Source organism: Salvia hispanica, chromosome 4 (assembly GCF_023119035.1).
Source record: "Salvia hispanica cultivar TCC Black 2014 chromosome 4, UniMelb_Shisp_WGS_1.0, whole genome shotgun sequence".
NCBI classification, from domain to species: Eukaryota; Viridiplantae; Streptophyta; class Magnoliopsida; order Lamiales; family Lamiaceae; genus Salvia; species Salvia hispanica.
In genome coordinates, this window is record NC_062968.1 from 30,951,295 (window position 1) to 30,973,001 (window position 21,707).

Here is a 21,707-nt window from a genome sequence, read left to right on the forward strand (position 1 = left end):
TATTTGTGTACGTAAATTCCAAAGTATGTATCCAATATATCTCTTGTATTTCCATTTTCCAAAAGTACTTTAATGTTTTGTAGACTATTTGTGTATGTAAATTCCAAAATATGTATTCAATATATCTCTTGAAATAATAATCCTTGTATTTTACACCTCCACATAAAGAAAATACTTAGGTTATTCTAAAGTCGAGATCACGTCTTTGTAGTTCCTAAACCGACACTAATACAAGGAAATAGATGAGCTATTACACTTAATTAAAATAAATTCTTCTCCGTAACTTTGAAAGTTCCTACATAGCATTGGAAATGCAACATATTGATGTGGCCTACCTGCATATGAGTGAATCAAAGTTTTCGATTATGTCATTTTCATATACATCGTTCTTTCTAGTATTTTATTATTTATATATTTTTTTCTTTTCTTCTTTATTCTCTCTATTTTCTTTCTCTTTCTCTCTTACTTTATTTACTTTATCACGTACCCATTTAGCACACTAAATATTTATTTCTTAATTCCGTGTTAAAAAAAAATGCGTAAATTATGAATGTACAAAGGGAGTACAAAACTGCCGTCCATGACCTGGGAGACGTTCTCGTCCTAAAAAGTTTTTGAAAAATAACGTCATTCGTGAATAAGTTTAATACTAGGGGTTAACGGTGCTTTTTTTTTTTGCTAAGGTTATGTGGTGTGAAATCTGGAAAAGCTAGGGGTTAAACGTATACCCAAACAAATATTGGGCCCAGACAGAATTGCTATTCTGATTAGGAAACCGGAGAAGACTTTCGACAAAATAATTCGATATGGAAATTAAGTATAATTAACAAATATAGGTACTATATTTTTCCATAAGTTATGAGATAGGATGAGAAAATCAAGAATTAAAGTAATATAGTACGAATTAGAATATAATTCATGTCCGAATTAACTAGAGAACGAATTAGAATATAATTCATGTCGAATTAACTAGAGAGTAAATGTCAATCTTGTCTACACATATAACGAAAATACAAATTTGATCTAAAATAAAACTTTTTGAAAACAGTCCATAAAAGTTGAAATCCTTGTCGTAGTGGTTCTTTTTTTACGGTTCCGTAAAAAACTAACGGCCATGCAATTAGCGTTAACCATTAATTTTTTGACGGAATTGTAAAAAAATAACTACTTCAGCTAAATTTTCATTTGTCATAGACTTATTTTTCAAAATTAATTATTTTAGACCAAATTTCATTCGTTTAGAATCAAAATTGTCCTTTACTATTAGAGCATCCGCAATGGTAATAGCCACCATTCTCTCCCCGCCACGTCGCAACATTAAAAAAACCACCCCTACATCGATTAAGGCCATAGGTCCCGCCAATAAAAATAATTCAAAATATACTACATTTACTGAATTAAAATTACTAAAATATGGAATTAAATTTACGACACATATACGGAAAAATAATCCATTCCATTAAAAAAAAATTACAAATATTTTAAAAAAAAAAATACATGATTCTTTTCTAAAAAAAAGGGCTTCAACACACGGGCCCCGCCGCTCTCACTCCGTCGCCGTCTCCGCCGCGTCGCGCCTTCGCCGCCGCACCGCGGTATCCGAGCCCATGTCGAACTCGTAAGCCGTGCCCTCGCGGCGCTAAACGGCACGCATGCTCCGAGCATCTCCCGAAGAAACATCTTCTCCGTGGGGTCGTGGCGGCCCTCCACTCTTGTAAGACCTTGTACATCGATCCCGCGTACAATTTAGTCTTGTAATCTAAAACTGATTTCCCGAACTTTTTTTCAGACAATTTAGTCTTTTAATCTAAAACTGATTTCCCGAACTTTTTTTTTGTTTAGCAGAGTGAGAATGAAGTTAAATGTGTGTAGAAGCCAAACGATAAGTCTAGACAACATATTAAAGTGAATAGATATATTCCACACGTTTAAAGGACATAACTCCATTATTTTATGAAATAATCTTGAAAGCAAATATTCTCCTGCTATTGAAAGGAGAAATCGGATTTTTAATTGGTGGGATACGGCAAAGTCGAGGTAAACTTTCGATCATGGTTTTATTTTGTGAGTTAAATATTGAGTTTAGAACTCTGAAAGTTTCGTGTTCTGAATAGGTAGTGATTTAATTCTTAAGTTTGTTGATGGATATATTATCATAAGATAGTAGTAGTAATAAGCATGTTTTCATAATTATTTCTAGGATGTGAACAAGTAACCATCCCTTATTATCCATTAATTGTAATTTTATTAATTCATCATCCCCAACCCCAAAAAAACGTTCATTCCCCGGAGCAGATGCGCACTCAAACCCTAATTTTCGTCATCGCACCCCTTTTTCTCTTCCTTCATCTCGTTTTTCCCTCTTCCACCCGATTCTCTCTTCCACTCTCTCTGCCTGAACCTTAATTTCTCTATGACGGAAAGCTGCGGGCTCGATGGATGGATTAACCAAACAAGTCTCGCCGGATCTAGGATCGGTGACGCGATGATATGCAAATTTCCCCTTCTTGTTTTCAGATTCTGCGATGACGCCCTCTAAGGCTCGGATTCTAAACCCAATCTCAAACTTGAAAATTAAATTCCTTATTTTTCATTTTACGTAAATCTGATTTTATTTGGGTTTTTTTCTCAATTATTCAGAATAAATACAACAAAAACTGAATTTGAAAATTGAATAAACATGATATTTTGAATCATTTTTCATTTTTATATAAATCTGATTTTGTTTGATTTTTTCTGCATTATTTGGATTAGATAGAACAAAAATTGAACCTGAAAAATAAATAAACATGACATTTTTCATTTTTTATGTAATTCTGGTTTTATTTGATTTTTTTTCTCCATTGCTCAAATTAAATAGAACAAACTGAAAATTAAATAAAAACATGACATTTTAGATCAAAGTTCAAATTAAATAGAACAAACTGAAAATTAAATAAAAACATGACATTTTAGATCAAATAATATGAGACATTCAATTACTCATATATAGATAAGTTAAACAACGATCATATTCTGATGCTTATAGCATCCTAATCCAAAATCAAGACCAAATCTTTATCCTTAGATTTTAAAATGAGTGGTTGAGATTAAATCTTACGAATCTCAATAAATAGTAGATAAAATATCAACAAAAGGGTAACATCGTCATTATGTTATCATATGATAATTTTCGTGAATGTTTTTTTATATCAACATAGTGTATTACAAATATCAACAATATGACATAAAATATCAACACTAGTACAAGAAAATATCAACACATATTTATTGTGATTTTTACATGGTTTTATTGAGAATTTTTGATGTATTTGTTGATAAAAATCTGGTTATCAACATTTACGAAATTTAAAATAAAAAATATTAAATTTTATAATCCGAACGTCGTCGGAACATATGCAATTGAGATCTCGTTGGAATCCTTATAAAATTATCTTTAATTTGATATATTTTTTGCGAAAAAATAATTTAAATCGAGAGAGTTACATAAATTTAAAGTTTTAAGATGATTTTAATGAGAGATAATTACATTAATACCCTCTAATTTTATTTATTAATTTTTTTAATTTAAAATATAATCAATGTGGAATTATTTATATTCTAATCTAATGGTTAAGATTTAGTATTAATTTGGGATTGCTAATTAATTAGCAATTGATCACTGTCCAGTTAAACAAAGTATAATGAATCTAATCATCATATATACTGAATTGAAAATTAAAAACATCCCATCATTAAAATTATTTTATTACCAAATCAACTTAACTCACTAATAACCATATCTTATTCTTTGTATCGAAAAGAAATGCTTCAATTGCCGCGGAACAAATGGAGTATTTCTTATGAGTGTCTTGCATATCAAATAGTGACATTACTTATTCATTCGGCTTATTGAATGAGTAAGGAGTGTTTCATAAAACATGTACTAGTTCACTCTAGAAATTATGTATTGATGGACAAAACGTTCAAATACTTAAACTACGTCTCTTTTTTTGTTATAAGACCAATGGTATTTATCGGTGCTCTCATCGACTTTTTCCCGTGCTAATTTATAGGCACTTTGAAGTATAGGACAACTGACCCAAAGATTTAATACGGCTCTATACCTAAGGTAGGGATTGATCCCTAACCATATATCTTTTAATACACATAGTCAGTCACATCTTAAATTTTTACACATGTATTCACTACATCAGTAAATTCAGGCACGTAGCTTATTGATATTTTTCGCCATTTGACAATTTAAAAAATTCAAAGTTATGATATACTCGCTCCCCATAATAGGAGTCACATTATAGTAAAAGTGAAAAGAACTCTTATTGAGGGAAGAACTGAAATGATAAAATGTGATTCTTATTGTGAAATGGAGGGGGTAATTAATTATTTTGAAAAGACAATAGTAAAAATTTACTAAAATGACAAAATTTAATAATATTGTTTTGCAATTTACCCTATAATTAATTATGTTAAATATGATTCATATCGTGAACAAATCAATTGTTTTTAAGGAAAGTAACATTTGTGTTGATTAAAAAATAGTATTCCATCCGTCTCTTAATCATGTGTTCAAATTTTCTATTTGGTTTATTCCTTATTAATTATCACACTTCATTTTTACTATTATTTTTTATAATAGACCTTAAATTATATACTAATCATTTCACTCACTTTTTTATTATCATAACAATATATAAAAATAAGACCCATCTTTCATTAACTTTTTCAATTTTTTTTAACATTTATTAAAACTTGTGCTAAGTCAAAGTGGGACACTTAGAGGACGAGGGAAGTAATTTATTAAAATGAAATTATTCCTTATAAAAATTAATACTCCCTTCGTCCCAACTCAAGTGATTGAATTTTTTTTGCCGTTATTTTGTGAAGATGATAATAAATAGTTAAAGTGAAGAGAAAGTAAAGTAAAAGATAGAATAATACAGAAGAGAGTCGTATATACATTATTCTATTATTTATTTTACTTTCTCTCAATTTTAATTTATTATCATTTTTCTCAAAACGAGTGCCAAAAAGCAGGATAGATGGAGTACTTATTTTAATGAATAAAATATATACCACATGCTATTAAAAAATTGAACCACGTTGGATCGAATAGGATTCCACTTTAACTTTTTTGTCACATGCCATTTGTAAATCTACGTATTACATTTTGGGGCAAATCAAGTAATTTAGGAGTAGTAATTTATAATTGCATTTTGCGTGCTTGTCTTTGACCCGTTTCCACTTTCAATGACGTGCCAAGACAATCTATAAAGAAAGATAGACCCGGCCCAAATAACCAGCACAACAAATTCGGGTCGGATATCGGGTCGCATCAGCACCAATAATTCTCGATTCTCTGACAACCGTTATGAGGAGGAAACAGAGACGGACATCGCATGAAGAAGAATTCCCAAATAATCAACGATTCATTTCGCTTTTTACGTTGAGTCAATTCCACATTTTCACCAAAATCCTGAGAATTCTTCATGTGGTTTTTGGTGCTATCCTTAATTGGTGTTGGTTGCTTAAGAGGTTGGGATGTAAATGTTTGTCATGGACCAATGTCACCGATTTCACTCAACCCGAACCCAAATTCTACTCTCTGCCCGAACCCCTTCCACAATGGCCCCAAGGTACGTCATCTCGATCTCCAAGCGGATCGATTCGCCTTTGTAGATTTTAGAGATTTGTGTTTTTTTTTAATTGTAAGGAGAGATTTTGTTGTTGGCTTTCATTTCTAAGATTGATTCTCATCATTTTTAGGCTATGTGAATTCAAGTTCTGATGTCTATAGCATGCTCATAACAATCAAGTTGATAATCTTGAGAGTTTTGGTGTTCATGATCGATGTGCATTATTTTAGAGTTGATTACTTTCACAGTTTGTATTTTAAACTAGAATGAAATATGGATAAGGAATGTGCTCTAAGTTACTCTGTTTTCTGTGGAATCGAATAATCATTTTCATCCTTGTGAAATCATACCATTTTTAAATTAACTTGATGATTGTCTTTTTATACTTGTGGTATGATAGATTTTACTATTCATTTTTTGCTTGTGCTATGAGCTAACTAGATTTAAATATACACAGGTTATGGATTCGCTACCTCAAGGATTGAATTAGGAGAATTAGAGGTTTGCCAAATAACTGACTTTGAGTTTATTTGGTGTTCCAACCCTTCCACGAACGGGAAACAAAGTATTAGCTTTTATAAACCAATTTTAATCCCTGATGGATTCTATTGTCTTGGTCACTATTGTCAATCAGATAAAAAGCCTTTACGAGGCTTTGTTCTTGTTGTTAGGGAAGCAGCTGGTGGACATGATCTTTCGACCCACAGTTCTAACCACATGTCAGCCCTCGTGGATCCTGTGGATTATTCATTAGTATGGAGTTCATACGATGGAATAGATGAGAACTTTGATGGATGCGGTTACTTCTGGTTACCACAGCCGCCGGAGGGCTATAAAGCGTTGGGCTTTGTGGTGACCAACAAGTTGAAGAAACCAGAGACAAGTGAGGTGAAATGTGTTCGTGCTGACCTAACTGATACATGTCAGGCTTGTCCTTTGATAGCATGCACGTATTCCAAATATTTGAAAGTCCCTCTTACTGTTTGGAATGCAAGGCCTCTAAATCGTGGAATATATGGACGAGGTGTATCAACGGGTACTTTCTATTGCAGTGCATTGTATAGTAAATGTAGCTTAGGGGAAGAGCTTGATATTGCATGCTTGAAGAACTTGGACCCTAGTTTACATGCAATGCCCACCATGGATCAAATTCATACAATCGTCGAGCATTACGGACCTACTGTTTTCTTTCACCCTAATGAGGTCTATCTGCCATCTTCAGTCTCATGGTTCTTCCAAAATGGAGCACTCTTGTATAGTACAGGTGAGTCAGTACAAGCCATTGACGCTGAAGGATCCGTTCTTCCCGGTGGAGGGTCAAACGATGGACATTATTGGATAGATTTGCCCTATGATGATGGGAGGGAGAAACTTAAGCATGGAAACATAGAAAGTACTGTTCTTTATCTACATGTTAAACCAGCGTTTGGAGGGACTTTCACGGATATTGTAATGTGGATTTTTTTCCCTTTCAACGGGCCGAGCACATTGAAGATTGGGATGATGAGCATTGCCCTCAGCAAGGTTGGTCGCCATGTAGGTGACTGGGAGCACTTCACTCTTCGGATAAGCAATTTCACGGGGGAGCTGTGGAGCATATACTTTTCCCAACATAGTGGAGGTGGATGGGTAGATGCTTATGATTTGGAGTTTATTGAGGGGAACAAAGCCATCATTTATTCATCAAGAAATGGTCATGCTAGCTATCCTCACCCAGGAACCTACATCCAGGGCAATCCAAAACTCGGTATTGGAGTAAGGAACGATGCTGCTAGCAGTGACTACTTCATTGATTCAAGCAGGCAATATGAAGTCGTTGCAGCTGAGTATCTTGGAGATGTAGTCAAAGAACCTTGTTGGTTACAATATATGAGGAAATGGGGGCCAAGAATTGTATATGATTCCAGAACAGAGTTGGATAATATTGTCAAACGCTTGCCGCCCTTGTTCAGGAATTCTATGAACAACATTCTTAGCAAGTTGCCGTTGGAGCTGTACGGCGAAGATGGTCCCACTGGTCCTAAGGAGAAGAACAATTGGTTTGGAGATGAAAGATGGTAGTCTTAAACCAAAACTCTCAAAATCTTGTTGTCATATATAATGTAGATGGTAGAGATAGTTGCGAGTCATTAATTTAAGAAAGTTATGAAATGATCATCATATCCCAACTTTCACATTTTATTTAACCATTTAATTTATTTGTATTTAGAAAAAAAATGTGTATGATGCGGAAGCTAAAATCCATCATATTTTTTATAGATTTGTATATTACTCACAAAAAGTCATTATTGATTGTATTACTTTCTCTATTTCGTAAAATTTATTAATCCAACATGAATTTTTAGAAATGTAATGGAAAGTGATTTGAAAAGTTAATGGAATGTAAAACCTACTTTTATAGACTACTTCCATGTATAAAAATAGATAAAATTATACATAACACGGGTTTAGTTGCGTAATTGGTAAAATAGGAAAGTTAGGAAAAATGTAATGGAAATATTGTTAATGAATTTGGGGGTCTATTTTATAAAATGATACGTAGACTATAGTTAATATAGTGTATATAATACATCCCAATCTTATTTGGTCCAAGTTACATTTTTCGTAACTTTCAAGTATAGTTAACTATATCAGAAATTTAACATTTTTCACACTTGTCCAATTAATTTAGATTAGAAAGGAATTATATGAGTGACTTTTGTAAGTCATACTTTTATACAAATTTATAAAAAAATAATGGATTTTAGCTTCCGAGTCATATATAATTCTCTCCAAATACTAATAAATTGGACAATTAAACAAAATGTCAAAATTACAAAATAATTATAGTCATTTTAAAAAGTTACGATATTGAACATAACTTCATAATTTTTCTGAATATATCTTTTCAATTCCACAGTGATCTTTTTGTGAAACTTTGTCCAATAAAAATTTGTATAGTACTCCATACTACTATTCTTATGAAACCAAGCATAACCATGCTACAATTACTTTAATTTGAACCAATTCTTTCGGTGAAATTGAATTAATTAACAAAAAAAATCATGTGCTCACTATAATAAATTTTAGTTTAAAACCGACCGACTATCCCAGTTTAATAATGATTTGGTGGATATACCAAATCATAATAAGTTAGATGGATATGCACATAGTGTCAAAAGTAAATAAATCACATGATATATTAGTATATGGACCTAACTCTCTTTATCTCTCTAATAAGTTTAGTAGCCTTCTTTATATTTTGGCTCAATTCAACCCAATTATCCAACCCAACTCAACCCAACCTCAGCCAAATAAGAATCTCCTCATCTATTTTTTCTACTTCATTCCTCACAATATAATAAAATAATCTATCATCACTTATTGTAAAAGGTGAATAAAGAATGAATGAGGAGTAAAGTAAGAAAAGTGGACGAGGAGATCCTTATCCAGCCACCTGTCTATACATAATGGTGTAAAATTGATTTTTCCCCTGAATACATATCTCATCACCAATTTTTGTCAGAGTTATGCTGTCACACGGCACTAACACAATTGTCAATTCAGCTCATCAAAACATTCATTCATAAAATTAATACTTTATCCAGCATTTAATTAAAATATTAAAATTTTTGGGAGCAACACGATGTTAATACTCCACCAGTCCGGTATTAGAATTTGAGTTTTATCATTTAGATCCATCTGCCAATAAAAAATTTATTTTATTTTTACTATAAATAATAAATAATTCCTACAATTTATAAATTAATTATACTCACACTCTATTATATACTATTCCATAAAATAAATACTTATATAAAACTCCTATCTGCTTACATTGAGCCTTGAGGTGATATGAATAGATGATTAAATTTATATGATTAGTAGGAAAAGAAATTTGTATTTAATAATTTTTGAAAATGAAAGTAGATTTATTTTAGGTATACTAGTCTGTGAAATGATGAGATCATGTAGTTGTATACACGTAGATCTTCAATCTCTCACCTCATTCTGTTTCTGTCTCTCTCACACACACATTTGCTGATTTGCATACCACCGTCTCTATTGCAAAATCCTACTTCCTGCAGCAGTGGCTTGGTGGTGCTGCCTCCCTCATCATTTGCAGTGGAGTATTTGTACTCGATTTTGCAGAAATCAGCTCGGCGATCACCGGAGGCTGGCGAGTGAAGACAAGCGCAGGTCACTTCCGATGTTTCCTAGAATGACATGTTTCAGATTCAATTCTCTCCCCACCTTTTTCACTTTTGTATGCAATATAGAGGCAAGGTACAAAAAGTTAGAAGTGATTTGACAGGAAAGAGAGAGAGGAGTTTTAGTGTGATTGTTTTTTTCCCCTTTTGTCTGCTCTGTTTTTCTGTATTTGGCTTTGATGAAAAAGATGTATTTGTTTCCGTGTGCAGATTGTTTTTGTCTGCGTCTGTGACTTGTCAATTCGTTGCGCATTATATTGCCAGATGGTGAAATGCCCTTTCGCACTATTAGATCCCTCGCCCGTTTTAACGTTGCCACTGGACTTCATTCATAGTGTTGGCGTTCTTGGTTTGAATATTGGTGATTATTATGGGTATCAATCTTTTATTGGCTGCTGAAACGACTATTGCTGGAGCTTCAAATGGTGTGGCGCTTGCCTTTGGGGAGCTGTCCTTGTTGGAATTGGCCTCATTTTGCTTCAATTTGGCACTGGTTCTTGTGTTCGTGTTGATTGTGTCTGCGAGGTATATTGCCTTGTGTTTTGGCAGGGCTCGTCTGTGGAAGGAGGACTTGGTTGGGAGTGATGGGGATGTTAGGCAGAATGGAGTTGCAGATGTTGAGGAAGCTCATAACATTGTGATTGGCAAAAGCTACAAAGCTTCGGTGGTGTGTTGCTTTTATGTTTTGTTGGTTTACATATTCGTATTAGGGTATGATGGAATTGGTCTGATACGGGAGGCGAGTGGAAATTCTGGTTGGACTGTGCTATTGCTGCCTGCAGCTCTAAGTTTAGCTTGGTTTGTGCTGAGCTTTTCAGTTCTTTACTGTAAATACAAGGCTGCTGAGAAATATTCACTGTTGTTGAGAGTTTGGTGGATTGCATCTTTTATTATTTCTCTGTGTATGTTGTATGATGATGGTAAAGGATTTCTTAAAGAAGGATCAGGCCACTTGGATTCTCATGTTTTAGCGAACATTATTGTTACCCCAGCTCTTGCTTTTATCTGTTTTGTTGCGTTCGGGGGTGTTACTGGTATCCAAGTCTGTAGGAACTCTGATCTTCAAGAGCCATTGCTGCTTGAAGAAGAAGCAGGGTGTCTTAAGGTTACTCCTTACAGTGAAGCTGGGCTTTTCAGTTTGATCTCTCTTTCATGGCTGGACCCACTTCTTTCAATTGGAGCAAAAAGGCCACTGGAGCTTAAGGATATTCCATTGCTTGCACCAAAAGACCGCTCCAAGACCAATTACAAGATATTGAACTCAAATTGGGAGAAACTGAAAGCCAAGGATCCTCAGAAAACCCCGTCTCTAGCTTGGGCTATCCTCAAGTCTTTCTGGAAAGAAGCTTGGCGCAATGCAATATTTGCGGGGCTGAACACTTTGGTTTCATATGTCGGACCATATATGATAAGCTACTTTGTGGACTACCTATGTGGAAAGGGGACTTATCCGAATGAGGGTTATGTTCTTGCTGGAATTTTGTTCACTGCAAAGTTGTTGGAGACTATAACAAGCCGACAGTGGTATCTTGGGGTTGATATTATGGGTATGCATGTTAGGTCAGCTCTCACAGCAATGGTATACAGGAAAGGCCTCAAGCTTTCAAGCTCAGCTAGGCAAAATCACACTAGTGGAGAGATTGTCAACTATATGGCCGTGGATGTTCAGAGAGTAGGGGATTTTTCTTGGTATCTGCATGATATATGGATGCTTCCTCTCCAGATTATCCTTGCTCTTGCAATTCTGTACAAGAACGTTGGAATTGCTTCACTTGCCACTCTCATTGCCACTGTTGTATCCATTATTGCAACAGTTCCAGTGGCAAGGATTCAGGAAAGCTATCAAGACAAGTTGATGGCCGCCAAGGATGATAGGATGAGGAAGACTTCAGAATGCCTCAGGAACATGAGAATTCTGAAGTCTCAGGCTTGGGAGGATAGGTACCGCTTGATTCTGGAAGAAATGCGGAATGTGGAGTTCAAGTATCTGCGGAAAGCTCTTTACTCTCAGGCTTTCATCACATTTATATTCTGGAGCTCTCCTATATTTGTTTCAGCTATTACATTCGGGACTTGCATTTTGTTAGGTGGTCAGCTTACAGCTGGCAGTGTTCTTTCTGCTCTGGCTACTTTCCGGATCCTGCAAGAACCACTTAGAAATTTTCCTGACTTGGTATCCATGATGGCACAGACTAAAGTCTCCCTTGATCGGATCTCTGCATTTCTGCAGGAGGAAGAGCTTCCAGAAGATGCAATCACTACCTTGCCCAGAGGCATTTCAAATGTGGCCATAGAAATAACAAATGGGGACTTCTGTTGGGATCAGTGTTCGCCTACTCCAACCCTTTCCAACATACATGTCAAGGTAGAGAAGGGAATGCGTGTGGCTGTCTGTGGTGTGGTTGGTTCTGGGAAGTCGAGCTTCCTTTCTTGGGAGATAAATGATTCAGACGAATTATATATAGTTGTTAGACATTCATATTGCCTTTCTGTTCTTTCAGCATCCCTTCTACCTTATTGTGTAGGTTATGAAAGAAGGTCAGATTATTCAAGCTGGAATATATGATGAACTCTTGCAAGCAGGAACAGATTTTAGTACATTGGTGGAGGCTCATCATGAAGCAATTGAGGCGATGGATTTTTGCAACCTAGTTTCTGAAGAATCTGATGAAAATGATCATCTTAAGTCTCTCCTCACAGTTGAAAATTCCAATTTAGCTAGTAATAGTATTACTGGTTTGGCAAAGGAAGTCCAAGAAGGAGTATCCTCATCAGAAAAGAAAGCAATTAAAGAGAAAAAGAAAGCTAAACGTTCAAGGAAAAAGCAGCTTGTGCAGGATGAGGAGCGGGAGCGCGGAAGAGTCAGCATGAAAGTGTATTTGTCATATATGACAGCTGCATATAAGGGTTTATTGATTCCATTGATTATTCTTGCCCAAACAATGTTTCAGGTCCTTCAAATAGCTAGTAGTTGGTGGATGGCTTGGGCAAATCCACAGACTGTTGGGGACGAACCTAAAACCAGTAGCATGATGCTTATTGGTGTTTATATGGCACTTGCCTTTGGAAGCTCCTGGTTCATATTTATCAGGGCTGTTCTTGTCGCTACATTTGGTCTTGCAGCTGCACAAAAATTATTTCTGAAAATGCTCAGAACAGTATTTAGGGCGCCAATGTCTTTCTTTGACTCTACTCCATCTGGACGAATACTGAATCGTGTAAGCCATGTTCCATTCCCTTCTTCCTTTTCTATTCTTGACGTTGGGCTTTGGGTATGGGTTTTCATGCCCTGTCGTTCTGTTTTTACATCCAAAATTCTCAACATTTGTTCACCTCTTATGATCTTCTGTGATTACCAGGTGTCAATTGATCAAAGTGTTGTTGATCTTGATATTCCATTCAGACTTGGTGGCTTTGCTTCAACAACCATTCAACTTCTTGGCATTATTGGTGTAATGACACAAGTGACCTGGGAAGTTTTGCTTCTTGTAATCCCAATGGCAATTGCTTGCGTGTGGATGCAGGTGAGTAATTATGGCAAGAAAATTCTTCCCTCTATGTAAATTGGTGGTTCAGATGTTGTAAACTAAGTAAATGCATGTACCTGTCTGCACCAACAAGATAATCATCTTTGGTTTATGGCTTTATGCATGGATGGCCATAAATGTACTTAAAATATATGCCCAAAATAGCCACATAAAGCATGATCAGCATGTTTGCATTATATTGTGGCTTATATATTTGAATCCATCACGATGAACTATATGTATTATGATTTATCATTTGTCTTGTGTTGCATGGTTTTATTCGAATGACTTTGATGATGAGTATTTTGAATCTCATTAGCATGCACTTGTTCAATTCTGTTATATCGTTATTATGACGTGTAAATAATTGTCCTTTTCAAGATTTATTGAGAAATAAGATGTGGTTCGTTTTTCTTTTACATGTGCAGAAATATTACATGGCTTCATCCAGAGAACTAGTCCGCATAGTTAGTATCCAGAAGTCTCCAATAATTCATCTTTTTGCTGAATCTATTGCTGGAGCAGCTACAATCAGAGGGTTTGGGCAAGAAAAGAGATTCATGAAGAGGAATCTTTATCTTCTCGATTGCTTTGCTCGTCCATTCTTTTGCAGTGTTGCAGCCATAGAATGGCTTTGTTTGCGCATGGAATTGTTGTCCACATTTGTGTTTGCTTTTTGCATAGTCTTGCTTGTGAGCTTACCTGCTGGAAGTATAGATCCAAGTAAGTAAATCACTCTTCTTTCATGCCAAAAGTGTTAATTATTTCTAGTCTTTATCTAGTTGAGACTTTCTATAACCTTTTACTTTTACCTCAATGAGGAGAAAGCGTACACTTTCTTGTCATATGTGAACTTTGGACAAAAGGGATGATGGCTTCTGTCTATGTATATGTTACTGTGATGATCATGAAAAACTTCATACATGAATAAAGTTATTTTGTTTGTAAGCATTAGATAAAAAAGGACGTCTATCTAGAATCTACATAACAGATATGCTGAGCTAACTGTGACTTATTGTATATGAGCTGTTAATTACATTCTTTGAGAAAATAATGAAGAAGATGCTGGACAACAGGTCACTTTATTAGTATTCTAATTGTAAAATCTTCGTCAGGTATGGCTGGCCTTGCAGTGACATATGGCCTCAATATGAATAACCGCTTATCACGTTGGATTCTTAGCTTTTGCAAGCTTGAAAACAAAATCATATCCATAGAAAGGATTCATCAATACTGCCATATACCTAGCGAAGCACCAGCAGTTATTGAAGACTCGCGACCTCCATCTTCATGGCCTGAAAATGGCACAATTGAACTAATTGATTTAAAGGTATGCTATATTTTTTGTTCTGTTTACCTTCCTGTTTATTTATTTTTAGATGTCAAGTGTAAGCATAAATATCCTATCCAAGGAGGCAAACCTATCCATCCTTTTCTGTCTTAAAACTTTGTACATAGTGTTGCATTCTAGTCGGACCAGCTTGATCATTGTAAATTTGAAATATGCCCAAATTTCCACGTAATGTACTTATGGAGTCTTTAGCATGCTATAAGCCGATTGCGCTCAAGCAGTGATAGAGTTAAGTAAAGCTGGGAGTGAGATGAACTTAAAGAGTCCTATCTGACTATCTTGTCCTCTACAGGTTCGTTACAAGGAGAGTCTTCCTGTCGTGCTCCATGGTGTCTCCTGCATATTTCCAGGTGGAAAGAAAATTGGAATTGTTGGGCGTACTGGAAGTGGTAAATCGACCATGATCCAGGCTCTGTTTAGGTTGATTGAGCCGGCCGGGGGTAGAATAATTATTGATAATATTGATATTTCAAAAATTGGTCTTCACGACCTGCGGAACAGGCTGAGCATCATTCCCCAGGATCCAACATTGTTTGAAGGAACTATCAGAGACAATCTAGACCCACTTGGGGAGCATCCGGATCAAGATGTTTGGCAGGTAGCCATTTGGACACAAATGCTGAATGTTGATTTCTTAAGATGATATAAAAAACCAGTCCTTTAACGAATTTTGTTCAATGTTTGGTGTTTTGTTGCCAATTCTTGAAAATTTTCATGATTTCATTCCATACATCAATTGCGACAGGCACTTGATAAATCACAGCTAGGTGATGTCGTTCGTCAAAAAGAGCAAAAGCTTGATACACCTGGTACGCAACTATCCTAGTAGTTAACTTGAATCAAGCTTCTTAAGTGGCAAATGAGCCCAACCTACGTAGTTTTGAGCAACAAGAAGTGATTTGTTGTATCTGATGTTCACAGTTATAGAAAATGGAGATAACTGGAGTGTGGGCCAGCGACAGCTGGTATCACTTGGTCGAGCTTTACTTAAACAGGCGAAAATTTTGGTTCTTGATGAGGCAACGGCCTCGGTTGACTCTGCGACGGATAACCTCATCCAAAAGATAATAAGATCAGAATTTAAGGACTGCACTGTATGCACAATTGCTCATCGTATCCCAACTGTGATTGACAGCGACATGGTTTTGGTCCTCAGTGATGGTGCGCTTCTATACCCTTTCAGATTTTCACTTATACTAGACTTATCACGCGTTACCTTGTGAGAGTCATACAAATGGTCTTTTCTGAAGGAGTTCGATAGTAATAATTTCATGTGTATGAAATTAAGAATATCATAGTGGATGAAATGGAAATTTGTCTTTGGTTTTTATTTTGAGAGAATATGTCAAACCAAAAAAAGCTTAGCCTAAATTTCTAATATACGTTGGTGCGAACCTCTTCTTTCTGCACCTGTTATGAATTATGATTGTGAATAGTTCAGGTCCTGCTTGTACTTTCATGGAGTTTCTCTTATCTCTTACTCCGCCAATAGCTCATGTCACTAAGCGCATGCATCTGCCCAGTTTCATTATTTTCTTCACATTCAAGGCCCATTATATTTTCCTATGCATTGCAATCTAGATGAAAGGCTAGATGTTGTGTTTGCAATCTCATATTTGGGCTACTAATCTTGCAGTTATCTAAACTGAATCCTACCCCTTCAATGGGATTGCTAGCAGAACACGCATGGAGCTACACTAATCCCTCTGGATATTTGTATGTACGTTTTGCAGGTCGGGTTGCAGAGTATGATACTCCAGCACGACTGTTAGAGGACAAATCGTCCATGTTCCTAAAGCTGGTGTCGGAGTACTCATCACGGTCCAGTGGTGTTCCGGATTTCTGATACCAGTCCTCAGTTTGAGGCTCTGTTCTATCTATGAGCACGCATTCCCCACTCCACCTGCTCTCCTTCACTTCCAGCTGCTACTGATGATCCATCAGGCTGAAGAGCCGGTGACAGGTGACCGACCATCTGGATTGTAGCCCAACTCCAACGAGAACCATGCCATTGTTGGGTGTGACCGTGTGAGTATCGCCTTCAGAGGCAGAAAGTGTACAATAGAATAAGTTTTGGTAGGATGAGGTTGATAGTGATGACCAACTGAAAGAGTTGTACTTAGAGCTAGGTTTTATTTTCTTTATGAAGTGAATAAACTTTAGTATTTTCACTAGTGAAGTGTTGGGAAGGGAATTGTGGTCATCCTATTTCAGCATTTTGGCCTCATTGAAGGTAGAAAAAGAGTAAAAGAAAATTCTCCCTAAACAATAAGGATAAACTTGTTTACTGAAAGGGAAAATATGATCAAAGAAACCCCTTAAACTACTTGATTAGTGATTTATACATTTTGCTAGGAGCAAACTTATAATGCTTTTGGTAGGAGTAAAGCATATCCTCAACCCAAAAGTTTGATTGAGTGCTTATTAAGTCATTCCACTGGAATATCTACTTTCCTTGTTTCACCCTCATTATATATAAAACTCTATGCATAAACACCTATCTCTATATATGATCAAGAAACTTCTAGCCATGAAAAACTTCTCCCCCAAAAAAGAGAACAGGTTCAGGTCCTCTGCAGCCATGAGCCACCATTTCCCTCCAGCCATCATCCGCGGCGCCTTCGAAAACGTGAGGCTGAGTGGCCGGAATGTGGGTGCGTCGATGATAGCCGGTGGTGGGGATGATGAGGGCGGCGAGGCTCGGGGAAGCTGCAGCATAAATATATACATAAATAATGATGTGCAAGGCATCAACAACTCTCTGTTGTTGGGCAGTGATGTGAGAATGGGGGACCCTGGAGTTAGCTTGTCTTTGGAAGGATTGGATTTGGATAGAGGGATTCGCCTTGTGACCAAGAATAAGGCAACTGATTCTACTACACGTTTGGTATTATTGCTTGCGTTTGGAACGCTCATTCTCTCAATCTTAGCTTATTTTTTAGCTTGATTATGTCGTACAAATGTTATAATGCCAAATATCTTAGTATTATTTGTTTTGTTTTATATGGTTATTATGATGCAAATGCCTCTGAAAATTATTAATTGTTGTCATTAATTCTATAAGTTAAGTAAAAAAACTTTGATTTGTTCATTTTCGTTATAATTTTAGATGGATAAATAAATAATAAATTCATGCAAGTTAAAACTATCAATACCAATTTTAATACTCCTAGAGTGGAACAATAAACGTATAAAGCAAACTGAAACTTAATCAACAAAATATGTAGTATAATGCAGGAGTATGGGGACCGCCAAAGCGACGGAATCAACTTTTTTGCTGAAATAAAATATGTACCATACCACTTTTTGTTGTCCAATGTACTACTTGGTTGAAACTAAATCAATTATGGTCTTTTGACTAATTATTTACTAACTACTTTATAATTTTCTTTTTTATACCTACGTCCGTCAATGAACCAAAATTAATTATCTAGTTTTTATATGTTTTTCACAAGATGAGTTATATTTTTTCTAATGTCTTCTAATATTTTTTGTTTTTATATCTCTTTTATTTTATTAATTTTGTTTTAAATTGTGTTTCCATGATTTTGAGGTTTGTCTTAATGTCAAGTGGAGTAATTAATTAGTGAACTCAAATCAAGTACTGCGGAATAGTAGATTATAAGTTTTTAACCATTTTTAATAGGTCAAAAACCGATACGCAACCCGGTTTTATTCTATCTAATTAATTAGTGTCCAAATCCCGAAAATAACTATTTTAATGAATAATCAATCTAATCGTATTTTTGTCGCGGAAATCTAAGCATACTTAATTCAATTAAATATCCATTTTGCGGCCGCAGATTCACTATTCTTTAAGAATAAGGATATTATATTATTATTCAATTTCGTAGTCAAAGTCAAAATCAAATCTTTGTTACACAAAATAGTAAAGTAGATACACGCTGTAAATGCATTGTGCTCACATTTATCTCGAGTATGTTACTACTATATTTTAAGCATTAGGATATCCCAATAAAGTTCATATACATACTTGTTTAATGAAATTTGAAGCTCACAATAATTGGAAATCCAATAAGTATATTTGTTAATACTATGAAATATAAGACCAAATATAAAATTCACACTACAAATACTAGAATACCCAAATAAACTATGTATGTATTGGAGATACAAATGTAAGGATAAAACTAAATTGTACTCCTATTATAATTTTTCTATCAGGCTAGCAGCCACCGGCATTTTATTATAGTTTCGTAAATGTCTTCAATTTACGTAGAATATATAAATCTCATTTAATTCTAATTAAATAATTTCATGAATTTCATGCACCATATTATATTGAGCTGGCATGTATCCACGTGTCCAGCGGCGGTGTGACAACCGCAAAGGTGATTTCCACGGCGTTTGGGGCTCTAACATACGCCTCCTGCTCTCCCTCGCTACAATACGCCTCATGCTCTCCCTCGCTACAATACGCCTCCCTCCTTTCCATAACCTCTTTTCGCTACTGAGAATAGAAATATAAATACTAACTGCGTTTTCTCTCCTCAAATTCTCTCTACATTTTCTGAACCTTTTTGTGCTTACATTTTTGAGAGAAAATCCTAGTTTGTACAATAAGATATTTTTGATATTTGATATTTGATATTTTTTTCCTTTTAGCTTCATGAGTTTCCGCGTGAGATCAGCTGATTCTGTTCTACTCGTCTAAATTACCGCATGCTGAATCGTTGCAATTCTTATTCTGCTGGTTAGTTCCGCTGAATTTCCGCTCGTTTACGCTTTTTCCTGTTGTTTAATTCATTCCGACTGCATTTTTTCGATTTCTGTTGCTGTACAAGTTTGCATCCTGAATCTCAATTGTAGCTTGTTGTTTTAGGGTTTATGTGCTGGTGCATCTCGATTTCCTTTTATATGATTTTTAGTGCTTTGCGCAACGACGTGTGTTATAGTTCGTGAGGTGAATTTGTCGTCGCCGGATTTTTGATGAGACGCCGCTCGGCGGCTGAGGTTCCGTTGGTTGATCTGATGGAGAAAGGGCATGGCAGAATGCATTATTCGCGGCTTTGTTTGTTAGCCGCAATATCAGCATTCTTTTGGTTATGCCTCTTGTGCTTTCATTTTATGGTGATTGGTAATGGTAGTATTGCTGATAGCTCTCCTCGATTAGAGCACGTTTCCATTAATGCTAAATCGGTTAACACTCTGCCTGTTGATACGTATCCCTCCCCAGTTAGTCGTTCTATGGGCATTTCGAATGATCGAGCTGGGGATAAGGAGAAGTCTAACAATGTTATTCATAGGCCTCAAGAGGAGAGGCCGACCTACTCTTTTGTGAGGGCGTTGAGGACAGTAGAGAATAAGAGCGATCCGTGTGGAGGGAGGTATATTTATGTTCATAATCTTCCTCCAAGGTTCAATGAGGATATGCTTAAGGAGTGTAGGAGCCTTAGTCTGTGGACCAACATGTGTAAGTTCACCACGAATGCTGGTCTAGGTCCTCCACTGGAGAATGTTGAGGGGGTTTTCTCGAATACTGGGTGGTACGCGACTAATCAGTTTGCTGTGGATGTGATATTCAGTAATCGGATGAAGCAGTATGAGTGCTTGACGAATGACTCTTCACTTGCTGCTGCTATTTTTGTGCCCTTCTACGCTGGGTTTGATATTGCTAGGTATCTATGGGGGCACAACATATCAACTAGGGATGCTGCGTCTCTTGATTTGGTTGATTGGCTTGCAAAAACGCCTGAATGGAGTATTATGGGAGGAAAGGATCACTTTCTCGTGGCTGGCAGGATAACGTGGGATTTCAGGCGACTATCTGACCAAGAGTCAGACTGGGGTAACAAGCTTTTGTTCTTGCCATCGTCCAAAAACATGTCTATGCTTGTTGTGGAATCAAGTCCATGGAATGCAAATGATTTTGGAATTCCATATCCAACCTACTTCCATCCCGCTAAGGATGCTGATGTGATCATTTGGCAGGATAGGATGAGGAAACTTGAGAGGAAGTATCTGTTTTGTTTCGCTGGAGCACCCCGTCCAGGGAATGCCAAATCAATCCGAGGACAGATCATTGATCAATGCAAGAATTCGGCAGTGTGCAAATTGTTGGAGTGCGATTTTGGGGAAAGTAAGTGTCATTCTCCGAGTAGCATTATGCAGATGTTTCAGAGCTCACTTTTCTGTATGCAACCTCAAGGCGATTCATACACAAGAAGATCAGCGTTCGACTCCATGCTTGCTGGTTGCATACCCGTGTTTTCCCATCCAGGGTCTGCCTACATTCAGTACACCTGGCATTTACCAAAGAATTATTCGGTATATTCTGTGTTCCTTCCAGAGGATGACATTCGTAAGAATGTCAGCATAGAGCAAAGGCTAAGTCAAATTTCTGCAGAGAGAGTGAAGGAAATGAGAGAGGCAGTTATAAATCTCATCCCACAACTGATATATGCTGACCCTCGCTCGAAGCTGGAGACGTTTAGAGATGCCTTTGACGTGGCTGTTAGCGCAGTCATTGACAAGGTGACAAAGCTGAGGAAGGACACAATTGAGGGGCGTAGAGATGATGATTTCATAGAGGAGATTAGCTGGAAATATGATTTACTGGGTGAAGATCGAGCTGCAGGGCCTCATGAATGGGATCCATATTTTTCAAAGCCTAAAAAAGATGGCTAGACCGATCCCAAACAATGATGAGTTATGGGATATACTATAGAATATTTGAATCTACATTCAGGATTTTTCAGCTTGTTGTGTTGAGCGTAGAGGTTCCTGGTGAGGTATGTATACTAAAGCTTTCTAGATCAACAGTTATACAATTAATTTGATTATCTTATGCGATCATATAAATCTGCTTATAATATTAGGAGTACTATATGTCAGTGAATTATCCAAAGATGACTCGATCTGACAAGTGGTACCACCTTGTATTATCCTAATTGTCTTTATTCTTCATTGTTATGACTTATGAGTGAGATAATTATTTTTCTCATGTGGAGTGTTAGAAATGTGGACTAATATAAAATTTCAGTCA

General features: G+C 36.2%; 3 protein-coding genes and 1 pseudogene across 4 annotated transcripts; all 4 read left to right on the forward strand.

Annotated features, from left to right (window-relative positions):
- Positions 1 to 1,940: 1,940 nt before the first annotated feature.
- LOC125185184 lies at positions 1,941 to 7,942 on the forward strand. Of its 2 annotated transcripts, XM_048081684.1 has the most exons (4): positions 1,941 to 2,037; positions 4,056 to 4,111; positions 5,261 to 5,633; positions 6,091 to 7,942. In XM_048081684.1, exons 3-4 carry the CDS (start codon positions 5,369 to 5,371, stop codon positions 7,692 to 7,694), a joined length of 1,869 nt encoding a protein of 622 aa, XP_047937641.1. In that variant the 5' UTR covers positions 1,941 to 2,037; positions 4,056 to 4,111; positions 5,261 to 5,368; the 3' UTR covers positions 7,695 to 7,942. The 2 variants fall into 2 exon arrangements, with proteins under 2 accessions (XP_047937641.1, XP_047937642.1); XM_048081685.1 differs by lacking the exon at positions 4,056 to 4,111 and having other exon boundaries at positions 1,960 to 2,037.
- A 1,630-nt stretch (positions 7,943 to 9,572) lies between these two features.
- Positions 9,573 to 16,904, forward strand: LOC125220899 (annotated as a pseudogene).
- Positions 16,905 to 17,190: 286 nt separating this feature from the next.
- LOC125220113 lies at positions 17,191 to 17,739 on the forward strand. The gene has a single exon (XM_048122249.1). The coding sequence runs from the start codon at positions 17,211 to 17,213 to the stop codon at positions 17,646 to 17,648; it is 438 nt and encodes a 145-aa protein (XP_047978206.1). The 5' UTR covers positions 17,191 to 17,210; the 3' UTR covers positions 17,649 to 17,739.
- A 1,511-nt stretch (positions 17,740 to 19,250) lies between these two features.
- Positions 19,251 to 21,534, forward strand: LOC125219813 (xyloglucan galactosyltransferase MUR3). The gene is made up of 2 exons (XM_048121889.1): positions 19,251 to 19,415; positions 19,545 to 21,534. Exon 2 carries the CDS (start codon positions 19,652 to 19,654, stop codon positions 21,347 to 21,349), a length of 1,698 nt encoding a protein of 565 aa, XP_047977846.1. The 5' UTR covers positions 19,251 to 19,415; positions 19,545 to 19,651; the 3' UTR covers positions 21,350 to 21,534.
- Positions 21,535 to 21,707: the final 173 nt, after the last annotated feature.

Coding starts and splice junctions, on each gene's coding strand:
- LOC125220113 (XM_048122249.1), top strand. CDS start 17,211: ATGATCAAGAAACTTCTAGCCATGAAAAACTTCTCCCCCAAAAAAGAG.
- LOC125185184 (XM_048081684.1), top strand. CDS start 5,369: ATGAGGAGGAAACAGAGACGGACATCGCATGAAGAAGAATTCCCAAAT. Junction 5,634..6,090: donor CCTTCCACAATGGCCCCAAG/GTACGTCATCTC, acceptor AAATATACACAG/GTTATGGATTCGCTACCTCA.
- LOC125219813 (XM_048121889.1), top strand. CDS start 19,652: ATGAGACGCCGCTCGGCGGCTGAGGTTCCGTTGGTTGATCTGATGGAG.